At 48.9% G+C, this 13,766-nt stretch overlaps 1 protein-coding gene across 10 annotated transcripts in view; it reads right to left on the bottom strand.

Moving 5' to 3' along the window:
• Positions 1 to 9,678: 9,678 nt before the first annotated feature.
• The window catches only part of ISLR2 (immunoglobulin superfamily containing leucine rich repeat 2), a 37,480-nt gene continuing 33,392 nt past the window's right edge, over positions 9,679 to 13,766 (bottom strand). For all 10 annotated transcript variants that reach the window (XM_055098258.2, XM_003811128.6, XM_008963488.6 and 7 more), the window contains one exon: positions 9,679 to 13,730. In XM_055098258.2, the coding sequence (XP_054954233.1) occupies positions 11,485 to 13,722 (2,238 nt within the window). In that variant the 5' untranslated portion in view covers positions 13,723 to 13,730 and the 3' untranslated portion in view covers positions 9,679 to 11,484. The remainder of the gene's footprint in view (positions 13,731 to 13,766) is intronic.

The raw sequence follows: 13,766 nt of genomic DNA, 5'->3' as shown, positions 1-13,766 counted from the left end.
TTTGTCTGTAGCTGATCTAGGAGCAATGGTTTCAGCACCCATTGAGTGGAAAGTTTGCTCAACTTTAATTTTTCAGTAAGAAGTGTATAAGCTGAACCAATTGACATGTCTATGGCATTGGATATTTTTTGTGCTATTGTCAGTCCTCTTCAATTAGGGAACAAACAAGATTAATTTTTGGCCAGCACAGTGACTCATGCCTGTAATCCTAGCATCTTGGGAGGCTGATGCAGATGGATCGCTTGAGCCCAGGAAGTTGAGACCAGCCTGGGCAACATGGTGAAATCCTACCTCTACTAAAAATACAAAAAATTAGCCAGGCCTGGTGGCACGCACCTGCAGTCCCAGCTACTTGCTTGGAGGCTGAGATGGGAGGATCACCTGAGCTTGGGAAGTCAAGGGAGCAGTGAGCTGAGATCACATCATTGCACTCCAGCCTGGACAACAGGAGTGAGACCATGTCTCAGAAAAAAAAAAAAAAAAGATTTTTTCTTCAAAAATTGACATGGATGGTCTGCTGCTGTGGGCTTCATCCTCAATATATTCTTATTCCTTCTTAAGAAAAGTTATCCATTTGTAAACTGCTGATTTCTTTGGGGCATTGTCTCCATAAGCTTTTCCTAAGGTATCAATGATTTCATAATTCTTCCACCCAAGCTTCACCATAAATTTGATGTTCATTCTTGCTTTGATTTTAGCAGAACTCATGTTGCTGTAATGGAGGTTCTTTTCAAACTCATATCTTATCCTTCTTAGAGCCTCAAACTAGATCCTGTTCAGACATGTTATAACAAGTTAGTACAAGTTAGTGAAAACATTTTGAAATCATGGTTAATTTTTTCATAATATGCATTTTTCGTGTACATTTTGAAGACTCCTGGAATATATGAGGTTCCAATACAGGCAAAACTAATCTATGATATCAGAAGTCAGGAGAGTGGGGATGGAGGAGTGACTCCGAGGGAGCATGAAGATGCTGCAGGAGTGCTGGTAATTTTCTTTTCTTGATATGGGTACTGGTCATAAGAGGTATTTTCTCTTTATGAAAGTACTTTCCTGAATGTGTGTTAGACTTCAACAAAAATTTAACCAAAAAGGTATACACCTTATGACATGGCCTCAAAAATATACAATGCAATATGAGCAGAATTACAAGAAATAATTGACAGGTCTAAAATCATAAGAGATTTTTAACATGCCTCTCTCAGAAATTAATAAGACAAGCAAACAAAAAATTAAGTGAGGAAATAGAGAATATGTAATCCATAAAATTAACAAGCCTGATCTAATTAAAATATAAAAATCATAACCCAATAATTCAAGAATAAATATTCTTTTCAAACTTATATAAACATTTACAAAAAATTGACTACATCCTATTCCTCCAAGCAAGTTTTAATAATTACCAAATAATCAGCATCACCCAGTCTGTATTCTGACAACGAAGTAATGCAAGTGGTATCAAAAACAAAAGTGTCAGAAAAAAACACACATACATTTGAAAATGTAACAGCCCATGTCTAAATAATTCATGAGTCAAGGAACAAATCTCACAGAAATAAAATATTTAAAACTAAATGGCAATGTAAACACTACCTATTAAAACTTGGGGAATACTGTTAAAACAGTACTTAGGAGGACATTAATAGCTGTAAATGCATACATTAAAATGAAGAAAGTTTAAAAATTCATGAATTCAGAATTGAACTCAAAAGGTAAACACTGAGAGGTGCATTGGTCTGAGTCAGACGGAGCCTGTGCCTTATACCAGAGAGAAAATGATGATGTTGGTACCAAGGGGATCTGGGGCAGCTTCACAAAAGGGTTCCATGCTCCAGTGTGGCGTTGATGAAAGCAGCAAAGGACCTCTGCGAGAGGACCCAGAGGGAGCTGAGTCATGCCTGCAGACCTCCTAGACTCTACCCTAGGAAGCACCACCTTCAGGCTGGAGAGCTGCACCACAGGCTAGCTCTTCATACAGACAGTGTGGAGTGATGGCTCCCCTGGATTTACAGTTACACCTTGCCCTAGGAACACCCAACAGGAGTGGCATTGCCAGTTCTGCAGTGTGACTGTACCTAGTGACCATCTGACTTGCCCCATGTGACGTCCCCTCTCACAATATCCCAGGACCACAGCAGCTCGAGATGAATAGGAAGAGAGCCCTAGACACTGGGTGGGGTGTGGATGATGGGGATAACACCCTTCCTGTGCACTTCGGGAGACTGAACTGAACCAGGTGGAAGCTCCTCGAGTCAGGGTGATGTTAATGGCTCTGCTGTATATTTCCATACACAGACATCATGTTTATAAGTACCTGAGAAAATGGTCTGAAAAGATACATGGTACCAGGCAGGGCGTGGTGGCTCACATCTGTAACCCCAGCACTTTGGGAGGCCGAGGCGAGCGCATCATCTGAGGTTGGGAGTTCGAGACCAGCTGATCAACATGGAGAAAATCCGTCTCTACTAAAAATACAAAAAAATTAGCTGGGCTTGGTGGCGCTTGCCTGTAATCCCAGCTACTCAGGAGGCTGAGGCAGGAGGATCGCTTGAACCCAGGAGGCAGAGGTTGCAGTGGGCCAAGATAGCGCCATTGCACTCCAGCCTGGGCGAGAGAGCGAAATTCCATCTCAAAAAAAATAAAAAGGTACATAGTACCCTAGTAAGAGTGGTTACCACTGGGGAGAGCTCTAGGATTGCAGGCAATGGTCAAAGAGAGTTTCAGTTTATCAATATTTAATTATCTTAGGACAAGAATGCATTCATATGTTACTCTTGTAATTTAATAAAATTTATTTTAGAAAGAAATTAGAAGTTAACATAAAATGTTACTACATTATTTTTTGGATGAGGGAATTATAAATAATAAATTGTTTTTTTAATACACTTCTATATTTTTCAATTTCCTATAACAACACTAGCAATAGAACTTTCCATTAGGATGGAAATTTTCTATAGCTCTGCTGTCCAAATAAACAATTGCTGTTAGCAATGTGCCAAGTACTTAAAATGTGGCTAGTGGGATTGAGGAACGAGTTTTAAAATTTATTTCACCTTAATTAAAATTAAAATGTAAATAACCACATGTGGCTAGTGGCTAGTATTGGACAGTGCTGTTCAATAAGGAGCACGTATTACTTTGGTGCCTGATTTCCAAGGGTTATTTTTCCATTTTAAAAAATTGAGGTATAATAAGGGCTGGGCACGGTGGCTCATGCCTGTAATCTCAGCACTTTGGTAGGCCGAGGCAGGCAGATCACCTGAGGTCAGGAGTTTGAGACCAGCCTGGCTAACATGGCGAAAGCCCATCTCTACTAAACATACAAAAATTAGCTGGGTGTGGTGGCAGGTGCCTGTAATCCCAGCTACTCAGGAGGCTGACGCAAGAGAATCACTTGAACCAGGGAGCTGGAGGTTGCAGTGAGCCGAAGTCACGCCATTGCACTCCAGCCTGGGCGACAAGAGTGAAACTCCATCACACACACACACAAATTGAGGTATAACAAATTCAATAAAGTATACAACTCAAGTGTGTAGCCAATGGATTTCTACATATGCATACACCCATGTAGCCACCATCCAGATCAAGGTATAGAACATTTCTAGAATCTCAGAAGTCTCCCTTGAGCCTTCTCCTAATCCCAGTTAGTACCTTCCAACTTTTTCCACCAAAAATTAGTCTTGCCTGTATGTGAACTTCCTTTAAATTAAATCACTCATTCCATAATCTTTTGTGTCTTTCTTCTTTCACTCACCGTGATGACATCCATGTTGTGTGTAGCTGCAGTTTGTTCTTCATTGCTCTTTGGTATTCCAGGGTATGAATATACTACAGGTTACTTCCTCCATTCTACTGTTGGATATTTAGGTTGTTTCCAATTTGGGGCTATTACAAATAAAACTGCTATGAACATCGTTGCACTTGCATCCACCAAAGGACTCTTCTGTATTTGATGGATGTAAACATTCATTTCTATTGAGTATATACCCAAGAGTGAGATTACTGAGTCAGACGTATGTGTATCTTTAATGTTCCTAGATTGCCAAATATTTCTCCAAAGTGGCTATGCCCATTTACATTCCCAATGGCAACCAAAGACAATTCTAGATGAAGCATGCATTACTTTTATTTTTATATTTGTTTCTTTTCTTTCTTTCTTTCTTTTCTTTTTTTCTTTTTCTTTTTTCTTTTTTTTGTTTTTTGAGGCAGAGTCTTGTTCTGTTGCCCAGGTTGGAATGCAGTGACCTGATCTCCGCTTACTGCAACCTCCAACTCCCGGGTTCAAGCAATTCTCCTGCCTCAACCTCCGGAGTAGCTGGGATTACAGGCGCACACCACCACACCTGCCTAATTTCTTTGTATTTTTAGTAGAGACATGAAATAGTAGTTTGAGACCACCATGTTGGCCAAGCTGGTCTCAAACTCCTGATCACAAGTGACCTGCCCACCTTGGCCTCCCAAAGTGCTGGGATTATAGGCATGAGCCACTGCGCCCGGCCTGCACTACTTTTATAATCAGAAAAAAAAAAATGCTATTTTGAGAAATAAGAGAAACAGCAAGAGAAATCCTTTTTCTAGACAAACTCTGTAATTAGCCGCAAATTTAACCATATAGAAAATATGTTATTCTACACTTCACTGGTTTGTAGAGGCTTCAGGAGGAGGTTTGGCTTGGTGACTAAGAGCTCTGGCATTGGAGTCAGATAACAAAAGGACAAACTTCAACCCTGCAAATTGCCAGCTGTGTGATCTTCAACAAACTACTAACCCTCTGTGCTCTTTGGTTTCTTTGCCTGTAAATTAGAATAATAATATTACCTCACAGGATCACTATAAGGAATGACAAAATAATGCTTGTAAGATCCATAGTATGTGCCTGAAATATAGTAAGAGTTCAATAAATGTTAGCCACTATTGGTATTATTAGTATTTATACTAATATTAGGTGGTGACTATTAGCATTCTTAGTCTAGATGTGTGACAAGCCTCTATTATTAAGACGCATTTGATAATTAATTCTCCATTCCTATTCTCTCCCCATTTCGACAATGATCAATTCTTACGAAGTTCCTCGGTAATTTATATAATCATAGAAATTTTTCTCTCAAATGGCTGGATGCCTTGAATGGCTTTTAGATTCAATTTAAGAAACAGTTTGAGAATGTTGCTGGGAGAAAATGCATTTAATTTGCCAAAACCAAATTAACTCCTAATACACAAGGGAATACATGTAAGCAGTAAACAGTTGATAAAAATACAAACACTTTTTCTCTCCTTGTTCTATGTGGACTTAAACTTAATTATTAAACTTACATTCACATGTCCAAACAAAGCACACACAATTAGCACAATTTTCAAAATCGTACTGTCTTTAAATCCCATAAATTACTTATTCAACAATGGAATGATACAAAGTCTTTCCAACTAATTTAACCCAACAAGTTGGTTTTGTTTTTGTGCCCATCATGGGGCCTTTGGATGGCTTTTTAAAAAATCCATATCAAGTCTCATTAGGAACACTGGTCATATTTTGAACAAAATGCTAATATTGCAAAACATTTTAAAATTTAATCTCTTCTATATGCCAGTCACAGCAGATCTTTCATTTTCAATATAATGTTATTCTCTATTGAGTCCTAAGGCAAAATCTTATCATTGAACAGATAGGTGTGAGTGGCTACATTTCAAATGGAATCAATGAATTGACACATTACAACTGAAATGGCTCCACTTGCTTCCTCCGAACTGCCCAGCAGGATTTCTCTTATCTATACATTTATGTTGGAAATGTATAAGGTAAAGGTATTTGTTAGGTCAGACTTGGAAATTTATAGCCTCAACAAGGGGCCTTTCTTATGTCCTGGTACTAGGGCTTGGCTTTCTGCAGAATACAGGCTTGGATTTCTGCAGAGAAAGGAGATCCCCCAGTTTTCCTTGCTCTGTGCTTACATAGTCATGGTCCTTTCTTTGCAGGCGACACCTCCTGTTGTGCAGACAGCAGGTCCCTTTTTCCCTATGGAGTGTCTCATAATTGGGGCTCTGTTAACAAATGTGGGGCAGGGTAGTCATAGCAAGATGCCACTCCTTTCCCTCTACCTACCAAAATGCATTTCCCTGAGATCCAGGAGGAAAAACTGAGATGTCCACCAGGAAGTCACAGGCCATATATGTACTGACAACGAATCTTTGGAGATGTTAGCTTTAGTTGTGGTTGTTATTTTGATGTCATGGGTGGAGGGCTGCATTCCAGACACAAGATCTGGGACCAGAGGACCCTACCCCAGCTGCTTCTTTCTCAAAGAAGCCCTGCCTTCCTTTGTTCTTTTATATTAATGGACTTTAATGATCTTCAAGATGGTTCTCATTTCAGCTGATCTTTAGGAAACATTTGGGGGGAGGAGGCACGCCTTTCAAATAACCTTTCTTTAGACAGGTTTCTCATCCGATTCAAGGCCACATCCTGGCCATCTGGTTTCTGTAACTCAGAGAATTACTGCTCCTGATAAATTGCTCTGAGTTCTGAGGCTACTGCTGTCATATTGCATTCTCCGACCATTTTCCAGGTCTCTCAAGACACACACACACACACACACACACACACACACACACACACACTCCTCAAGCCGTTAGACTCCATTCCCATGTAGTATCCAAATAAGTTTTACAGCAAGACACACTGGAGAGATTGAAGCTAGCACAGCACATGAAGCATACAGGAAAGGCTCAAAAAAGTTGCATTGAATGGAAAGCCTTGGAGCCAGGGAGAGAGGGTCAGAGGTGAAGATTACACCTCCACACCTGGTAGGTTCTCCCAGAGAACTTGCCAGTGGCAGTCAGGCCTGAGGGGTGGAACCCAGGAAGAGACACATTTTAAACTGCTAAACAACTGATTCCCTGGAAGCGGGGAGTGGAACGTGAGCTCCTCATCTCTGGATAAGTATAAGCCAGAGTTTTACAACCACCTGATGGGGACACTGTGAAAATGAATTCAACCTCAAATTGGTAGTTGAATTGAAACAATTCAAAAAAGAACAGAGAGGAATGAGGGAGAGGAAATGAAAGGAAGACATTTTATTTTAATGTAATTAAATAAGTTAAATTAATTACATTTAAAAAGAGGTAGGAAGGAAGGCCAGAGGCTGGGGACCATTCTGTGCATTGGCCAAACCTTTGGACAGAAACTAGAGTTTTCCTGAGAGGGCTGGGATTTCAGTGGGCAGTTGGCAGAGTGTCCCAGCACCCTGGTCCTTGGCCTCCAACACGTATTCATTCCTGCCTGTGGATGGAGCCTTTGGGCCTGGCCATGCCCAGAAGGTACAAGGTCTAGCTGAGTAGTATTTGCTCATCCAATAGGATGCGTGGCCCTGGACAAAGAGGGGCAGAGTTTTCAGCTCCTCTCCACCTGCCCTAGTGGCACTCAGGATCCTAGAGGGTCTCGAGGAGGGCCCCCAATTCTTAGGACAGGGAGGGAAAGGAAGGGGCCTGTCTTCCCACAAGAGACCCATGACCAGATGATTGAGTTGCACCAAAACTGCTGAGCACTCACTGGCCCAGCCAGGCCTGCTCCCAGAAGCAATCACGTGGCTGGATTCCTAAACAGGCCCTAGGAATTGGGCCAGTCCTTGCCCCGTCCTCAGAGGTAGGATTTGCAGGTAGAACAAAACAGGTGTCTTCCTAAGAGATAATATTCTTGAGTTGTGTCCCAGGCGGTGGGGTAGACTGCAGTGTTGGGCTGTGACAAGGGTCAGGGCTCAGGCTGTGGCCCTCAGAAGGGAATTTTTCTTGAAAACAGCTTTGCTATGAGATCAGGCTGTTGACAGTTCTTGGTTGGCCCACAGCTACCCATGTCAGTTATCTCCGCTAACATTTCTAAGAATCTTTGTAGGACAATTTCTCACCTGCAAGCTCTTTCAAGTAGAACTCTTCTTTCCTTTAAGGCAATTAGCCCATTGCCTAAAGGTTTTACTGTCTTAAAGCTGGAACTGTCTTTCTGAGATCTAATTCCAAGGACTTCTCCACAGCTAAGTGAGATGCCTCACACCAGTATTAGGTGATTCTTTGTGTGGACAGAACAGAGCGTTTTCATCTTGTGTTTAAAGCAATTTCTTGGCTTCGGCTCCTCACCACTTTCTATACCAGTCTCCCATTCACATCCCTAGTAATGCCTATGCAAAAAAAAAAAAAAAAAAAAGAGAAAAGAAAAAGAAAAAGCTGATGGTGAAACCTACAGGTTTAAGGGCTTAAATCTCAGACTTTGTGTTAGGAGTAACAGGAGTGTGCTGAGAGGGCAAGCAATAAAACAAGTCATACGAAAAAGCCACATTGCTCTCTCCTAAGCCCCAACCCCACTCCACTCCTGTGGCCAGTGGTCCAAACAGAAAATAACTGGAAGAAGACGAGGAGGTTAAAGGATCAGGGAACAAAGCATTATGTGAATTCACCAAGAAGATGTACAGAACGCTTGTGTTTACATTGTTTTTATGGAACTAGCAGAATAAAACTGATCTATTTTAAAAATAAAAAAATTAAAAAAAAGAAAGAAAACAGCTTTGCTGGTCTGGGAAGGGAATCTGGGCTCAGGCCCCAAGAAGTGTCACAGCCACCACCTATGCCAGAGGACAGACCTGAGGCGGGGTAGGACCCTGAGCATTGGAACTTGGGCCTGTTGCCAGCCTCGACTGGTCCAATTAGGAAGACCCACAGAGACAGCAAAAGAGGACAAGAAATTGGAAGCAGGAAGAAGGGAGGGGAGAGATAGAATCTTTATCTGCTTCCCATTTCTGTTGCTTTCCTCTTCCATCTCTCTTCCCCGCCTCTTCCCATCTTAGGGGGATTCAGCTGAAACACACAGCAGCCCAATCCGTGTGTTTTAGGCTGGCCAGGAGCACAGTCTCCTTTCTTGATCCCCCTGTCTCTCCTGTTCCTCACCCAAGAAACCCCCTTTCTAGGACTATGAAATCAGTGTGTTTTCAACCCTGATTCCCCAGGTGCACCCCCTTAGCACACCCTGACAGTTGTCCATGCATCATTCACTGAGTGCTCCCCACCCACCCACACAACGCACACACTTGGCTCCCAGGCCAAACGTGCCGGCTCGCTCTGGGCAATCGGCCTGGCCAGGTTCTCCCCCTTTCCTGCTTTACATCATTTGCCCGCTCTGTACTTTGTGTTATTTGTGACTTCTCTTGTGCAAGCCACAGCAGTCTTGTCCCTATGAATCCCATCCTCTTCCCACCGGCTTCTCAGGGAACTCAAAGGCTGATGTGGAGACACAGAAACTGGGCAGTGTGACACCATATACAGCCACACCCCACTACACAGACAGTCTCAAGTGAAAGAGGGTGCCGCACACTCTTGAGTGCAAATATACTTGCACGCACACTCAGACTCCCTGTGTTTAGGGTCTGCAGACACCCGCCTTCCCTTCTTGCAACCTCCCCCTACTCACTTCCAGCCTGCCCTCGTTTTTTGTCACCCCACCCTGGAGTTGGAGACACTAAGAGCAGGGCTGGGTGCAAACACCTGGCAAAAAAATCACAGGATGGTCACGCAAACAGGAAATCACTCAAAAGATTCCAACGGGAGGCTCTGGGGGGGCTCCTTCCTTCCGCGGTTTCCTCCTTCATCGCCCAGGCCTCCTCCCTCTGTCCCCTGACAAAAAGTCACCGAGCCCAGTTCAAATCGATTGTTTTATTGACTGCATACAGACGCGTTGAGAAAAGGGCACGGGCTCCGGGGGGCTACTCCGTCCCAGGCCCGCGCTTGTGCTGCGCTTCGCGGAGAGGGCTGATCCCGAGGACTGAAACTCCCCCCACCCCAACCCCGACGCTTTCTTTCAAAATGGAAAAAAGAACCCCGCCCCGAGTCGCCGCGCCGCGCCCCTCCCCTTCCCTCCCTCCCCGCCCATCCGCCCCCCCGCCCGCCCCCCTACACTACACGGTCACACTTCACAGGACACAGACTTTTCTCCTACAGGGCACGCTTGTCAGGGACTACACGCCGGGCAAACACGATTCCCGCCGAAGCAGGGGCGGGTGGGGCGGGGCGACGCGAGGACCGAGACGCGAGGACGGAGGGGCTCGGCTCCATCCGGATCCCGTCGCACAGTCGCACAGTCACGAGCAGGCTTTGTGCGAACTAGGGCGCGAGCCCTCCAGAGAGCCGCGGCCCGGGAGGCCACAGTCAGCTTCCTCCGCCTCCGGCGCTTTCCAGCTAGGGTCTGGGTCGGGTGGAGCCGCGGGAGCGGCGCTGTTGGGCGCACAGACCTCCGGAAAGCCCAACACACGGACAACGAAATTGGCCCGGGACCAAGTTCACGGGCTCAGCCGCCAAGGGGCGCGCGGTCCTGCGGCGCTTTAAGTTAGGAGAGAGACGACAGAAAACGCATTCCCTCCCTACCCCCCGACACACACACTCGATTTTCCCAGAGGCTGGGAAGGGGGTGTTAGCACCAGACCCGAAATGTCGCTGTCTTTGAAAACAACGAAAACAGGAAAATCTGAGCGCGGAGCTGAAAGGCGCCCCAGGCACCGGGCTGGATTCCAACTGGCCAGAAGTGGGGTGGGGGTGGGAGGACAGAAAGATTTGGTTCCCTGCCGGCAGGAGGCTTTGGAACTAAAAACTAGGGGTTGCCACGAATCCCGGCTTCTGGGAGTAGGGATTGAAAGGGAGGAGGGGCCGGGCGCAGTGGCTCACGCCTGTAATCCCAGCACTTTGAGAGGCCGAGGCGGATGGATCACCTGAGGTCAAGAGATCCAGACCATCCTGGCCAACATGGTGAAACCCCGTCTCTACTAAAAATAGAAGAAATTAGCTGGTCGTGGTGGCGCGCGCCTGTAGTCCCAGCTACTAGGCAAGCTGAGGCAGGAGAATCGCTTGAACCCGGGAGGCGGAAGATGCAGTGAGCCGAGATCGCGCCACTGCACTCCAGCCTGGCGACAGACCGAGACTCCGTCAAAAAAAAAAATAAATAAATAAAATTAAAAAATAAAAAAAAGGAAAGAAAGAAAGGGAGGAGGAGGGGTCGAGGTGGGACCCCACAGCACTCCACTGGCCTTGGCTGGCCCCCGAAACCACCGCGTTACCGCGAGGTTTCCAAAGTCTTCGCTCGTTTCCTCTGGCTCCAGAGCCCACGGTGGGGCGGGCTGCGGGGTGGATTTCGCAGATAATCGCGACGGGAATGGAGGGACATAGATATCGCCCACCGTCTGCGGGTGGAGTCTTGCATGGGGTAAGATAAACACTGTGCTTGGCGGGGAAGGGGATTCAGCCCGCAGGGAGAATGGCAGCCGTGGGTAGCAGGGACTGGTGAAATCGGCCCACTCCCTAATAGAAGTCCCTGGTAGTCAAGGTTGGGGAGTAGTAAGGGGGAGGAGTAGGTGAAGGTTGGGGACGGGGGACATAAGTCCTGCCAGCCCTAGACTGCTGCTCCCAGGCACCCTAGGTGGAGGTCGGGAATGGGCGGGCCGGACGGGCGGAGGTTCAGCCTGCCGTCTGCCTGTAGTTGCCATTAATCTCCTGGGCGATGTTGACCGCCTCGGCGCCCAGGGGCAGCCGATCGCTGTACTCAGAGCCCGCCTCGAACTCCTCTTGGTTGGCCTTGGACTGGGACTCCACCAGTGAGCAGGCCGCCAGGCTCTCCTCTCTCTGCAGGTCCCCACTTGGGTCTCCCTGCTCCGCGTCTTCATCAAGGCCCTCCCCCTGCACGTCCTCTGGCTCCTCGCCGCCCGCCTCGCCGCCTGCCGGGTAGCTTTTCTCGGACTCGAGGTACGAAGCACGCGGGTCGAAGTCTGCGGCGATGCGCTTCTCCATAGGGTCAGGGGCCTGAGGCCGCAGGATCAGACGGTAGGGCTTGCCCGGGTGTTTAGCCAGCAGATGGCAGCAGGCGGCGCCCAGAAGGGGCACTGTGGCCAGCACCAGGAGGAATACGCTCACTGCCACTATGACCAGCAGCGATGGGAGCTCCTTCTTGGTGGAAAACACCACTTGCACGTGGCAGGCTTCGCCCGCCAGCGCCAGGCACACGGAGTAGTTGGTACCCGGCCGCAGGCCGCGGAACCAGTAGGCGTTGACGCCTTCCTCTACGCGGGACCACTGCACTGCCGCGCCGCCCCCCGCTGGACACAGATAGAGTAGGCGCAGGGGTCGCCGCCCGGGTCGCGGGGCTCCGCCAGCCCCGCCGGGCCCAGGGCCCCAGCGCGCAGCCAGCGGAGTCAGCTGCACCCGCGCCTCGCGCTCCGCCACATCCAGCGCGATGACGCCCAGCTCGAAGACGTGCGGCTTGAGCTCTGCGCTCTGGTTGAACGCGTGATTAGAAACGTACCGAGAGGGGTCCCCGTTGCCACAGCGCTGCTCCTCCGCCGGGTCCGCGAGGATCTGGTCTTCGGCCTCCTCTCCCTCACTTGTGTCCTCCTCCGGCTCCGTCTCGGTCTCCCCGAGAATGCTGACCTTGGCCAGGCCTTGGCCTTTGATTTTGCCCTCGGGTTTGGAAGGCAGGACGCTGTTGCCCCGGCCCTTGGCTGTGGACTTGCGCTCAGAGGTCGGGGCCTGTCCGTCGGGTTCTCCCCCGGCGCCAGGCGCGTGTTTTGGGGGCCCGGTTGCTGCCACCGCCACGCGTATTGACGTAGAGTTGGCGCCCAGCTCATTGTGTGCACGGCAAGTGTAGACGCCCGCCTCCTTGGCACTCAGGAGGGGCACCAACAGGGAGCCGTTTGCGAGGGCCAGGAAGCGCGGTGTGGCTGGGGGCGCGGGCCAAGCGGGTGCTGGAGTCGGCGTTTGGGCTTGGGTCTGCGTCAGCAAATCCCCATCTCCTTCTCCCTCTCCTTCCTCCGCCCCAACCCCGTCGTCCTCCCCGCTCAGAACCGGTGGCTCTAAGACTACGGTGCCACCGGGGATCTGAAGTTGCCATTGCAGGCGAGGCGTAGGGTGGCCGTCGGCGATGCAGTGTAACACGAACGCCAGTCCTGCGCGCAGTGGGGTGCCGGGTGCTTCAAGCGGTGGCTCGGCACTCAGATGCACGCTGGGCGGTGCACAGGGCAGGGCGGGCAGGCGGTACACCGGCACCCCCTGCAGCGCGGGAGGCGAGGCACAAGCAATGGAGTCGGGCTCGGGTAAGGACACCCGGGTGCTCGCGGCCCAGGCCTGCAGCCACACAAGGCCGCAGCCGCAGTGGAAGGGATTGTGATAGAGTTGCAAGTGTGACAGCGCGCTGAGCGCGTCGAAGGTGCCAGGCGCCAGCGTACGCAGCCGGTTGTTGTTGATGCGCAGGGAACGCAGGTCGGGTAGCGCACCGAGTGCGTCCCGGGGCAGAGAGCCCAGGCGGTTGTGGTTCATTTTGAGCAGCTGCAGCGCGCTCAGGTTGCGCAGGTCGCTCCACGGAAAGCTGGATATGAAGTTGTGGCTCAGGTCGAGGTTCTTGAGCTGACTCAGCACGGCCAGTGCGCCTGGCTCCACGGTGCGCACCTCATTGTGCGCCAGCCACAGCGACGTGACCTGTGTGACGTCGGCGAAGGCCCCGCGCCGCAGCACAGTGATCTTGTTCGCGGACAGACTAAGCGTCGTCACGTTGGCAGGCAGTCCTTCCGGCACCTCACGCAACTCTTTGTAAGCGCAGTCCGCGAACTGGTGAGCGTACTTGTCCACGCAGGCGCACGGCTCCGGGCATGATCCGGCCACTCCTAGAAGCGCCCAGACCAACCACAGGGCCCGAAGGGGGAACATCGCGGCTCCTGCAGATGGAAGCCAGGTGAAGAAGAAAGAAGGTG

Source organism: Pan paniscus, chromosome 16 (assembly GCF_029289425.2).
Source record: "Pan paniscus chromosome 16, NHGRI_mPanPan1-v2.0_pri, whole genome shotgun sequence".
Lineage (NCBI taxonomy): Eukaryota > Metazoa > Chordata > Mammalia > Primates > Hominidae > Pan > Pan paniscus.
This window is presented reverse-complemented; position numbering and strand designations above follow the sequence as displayed.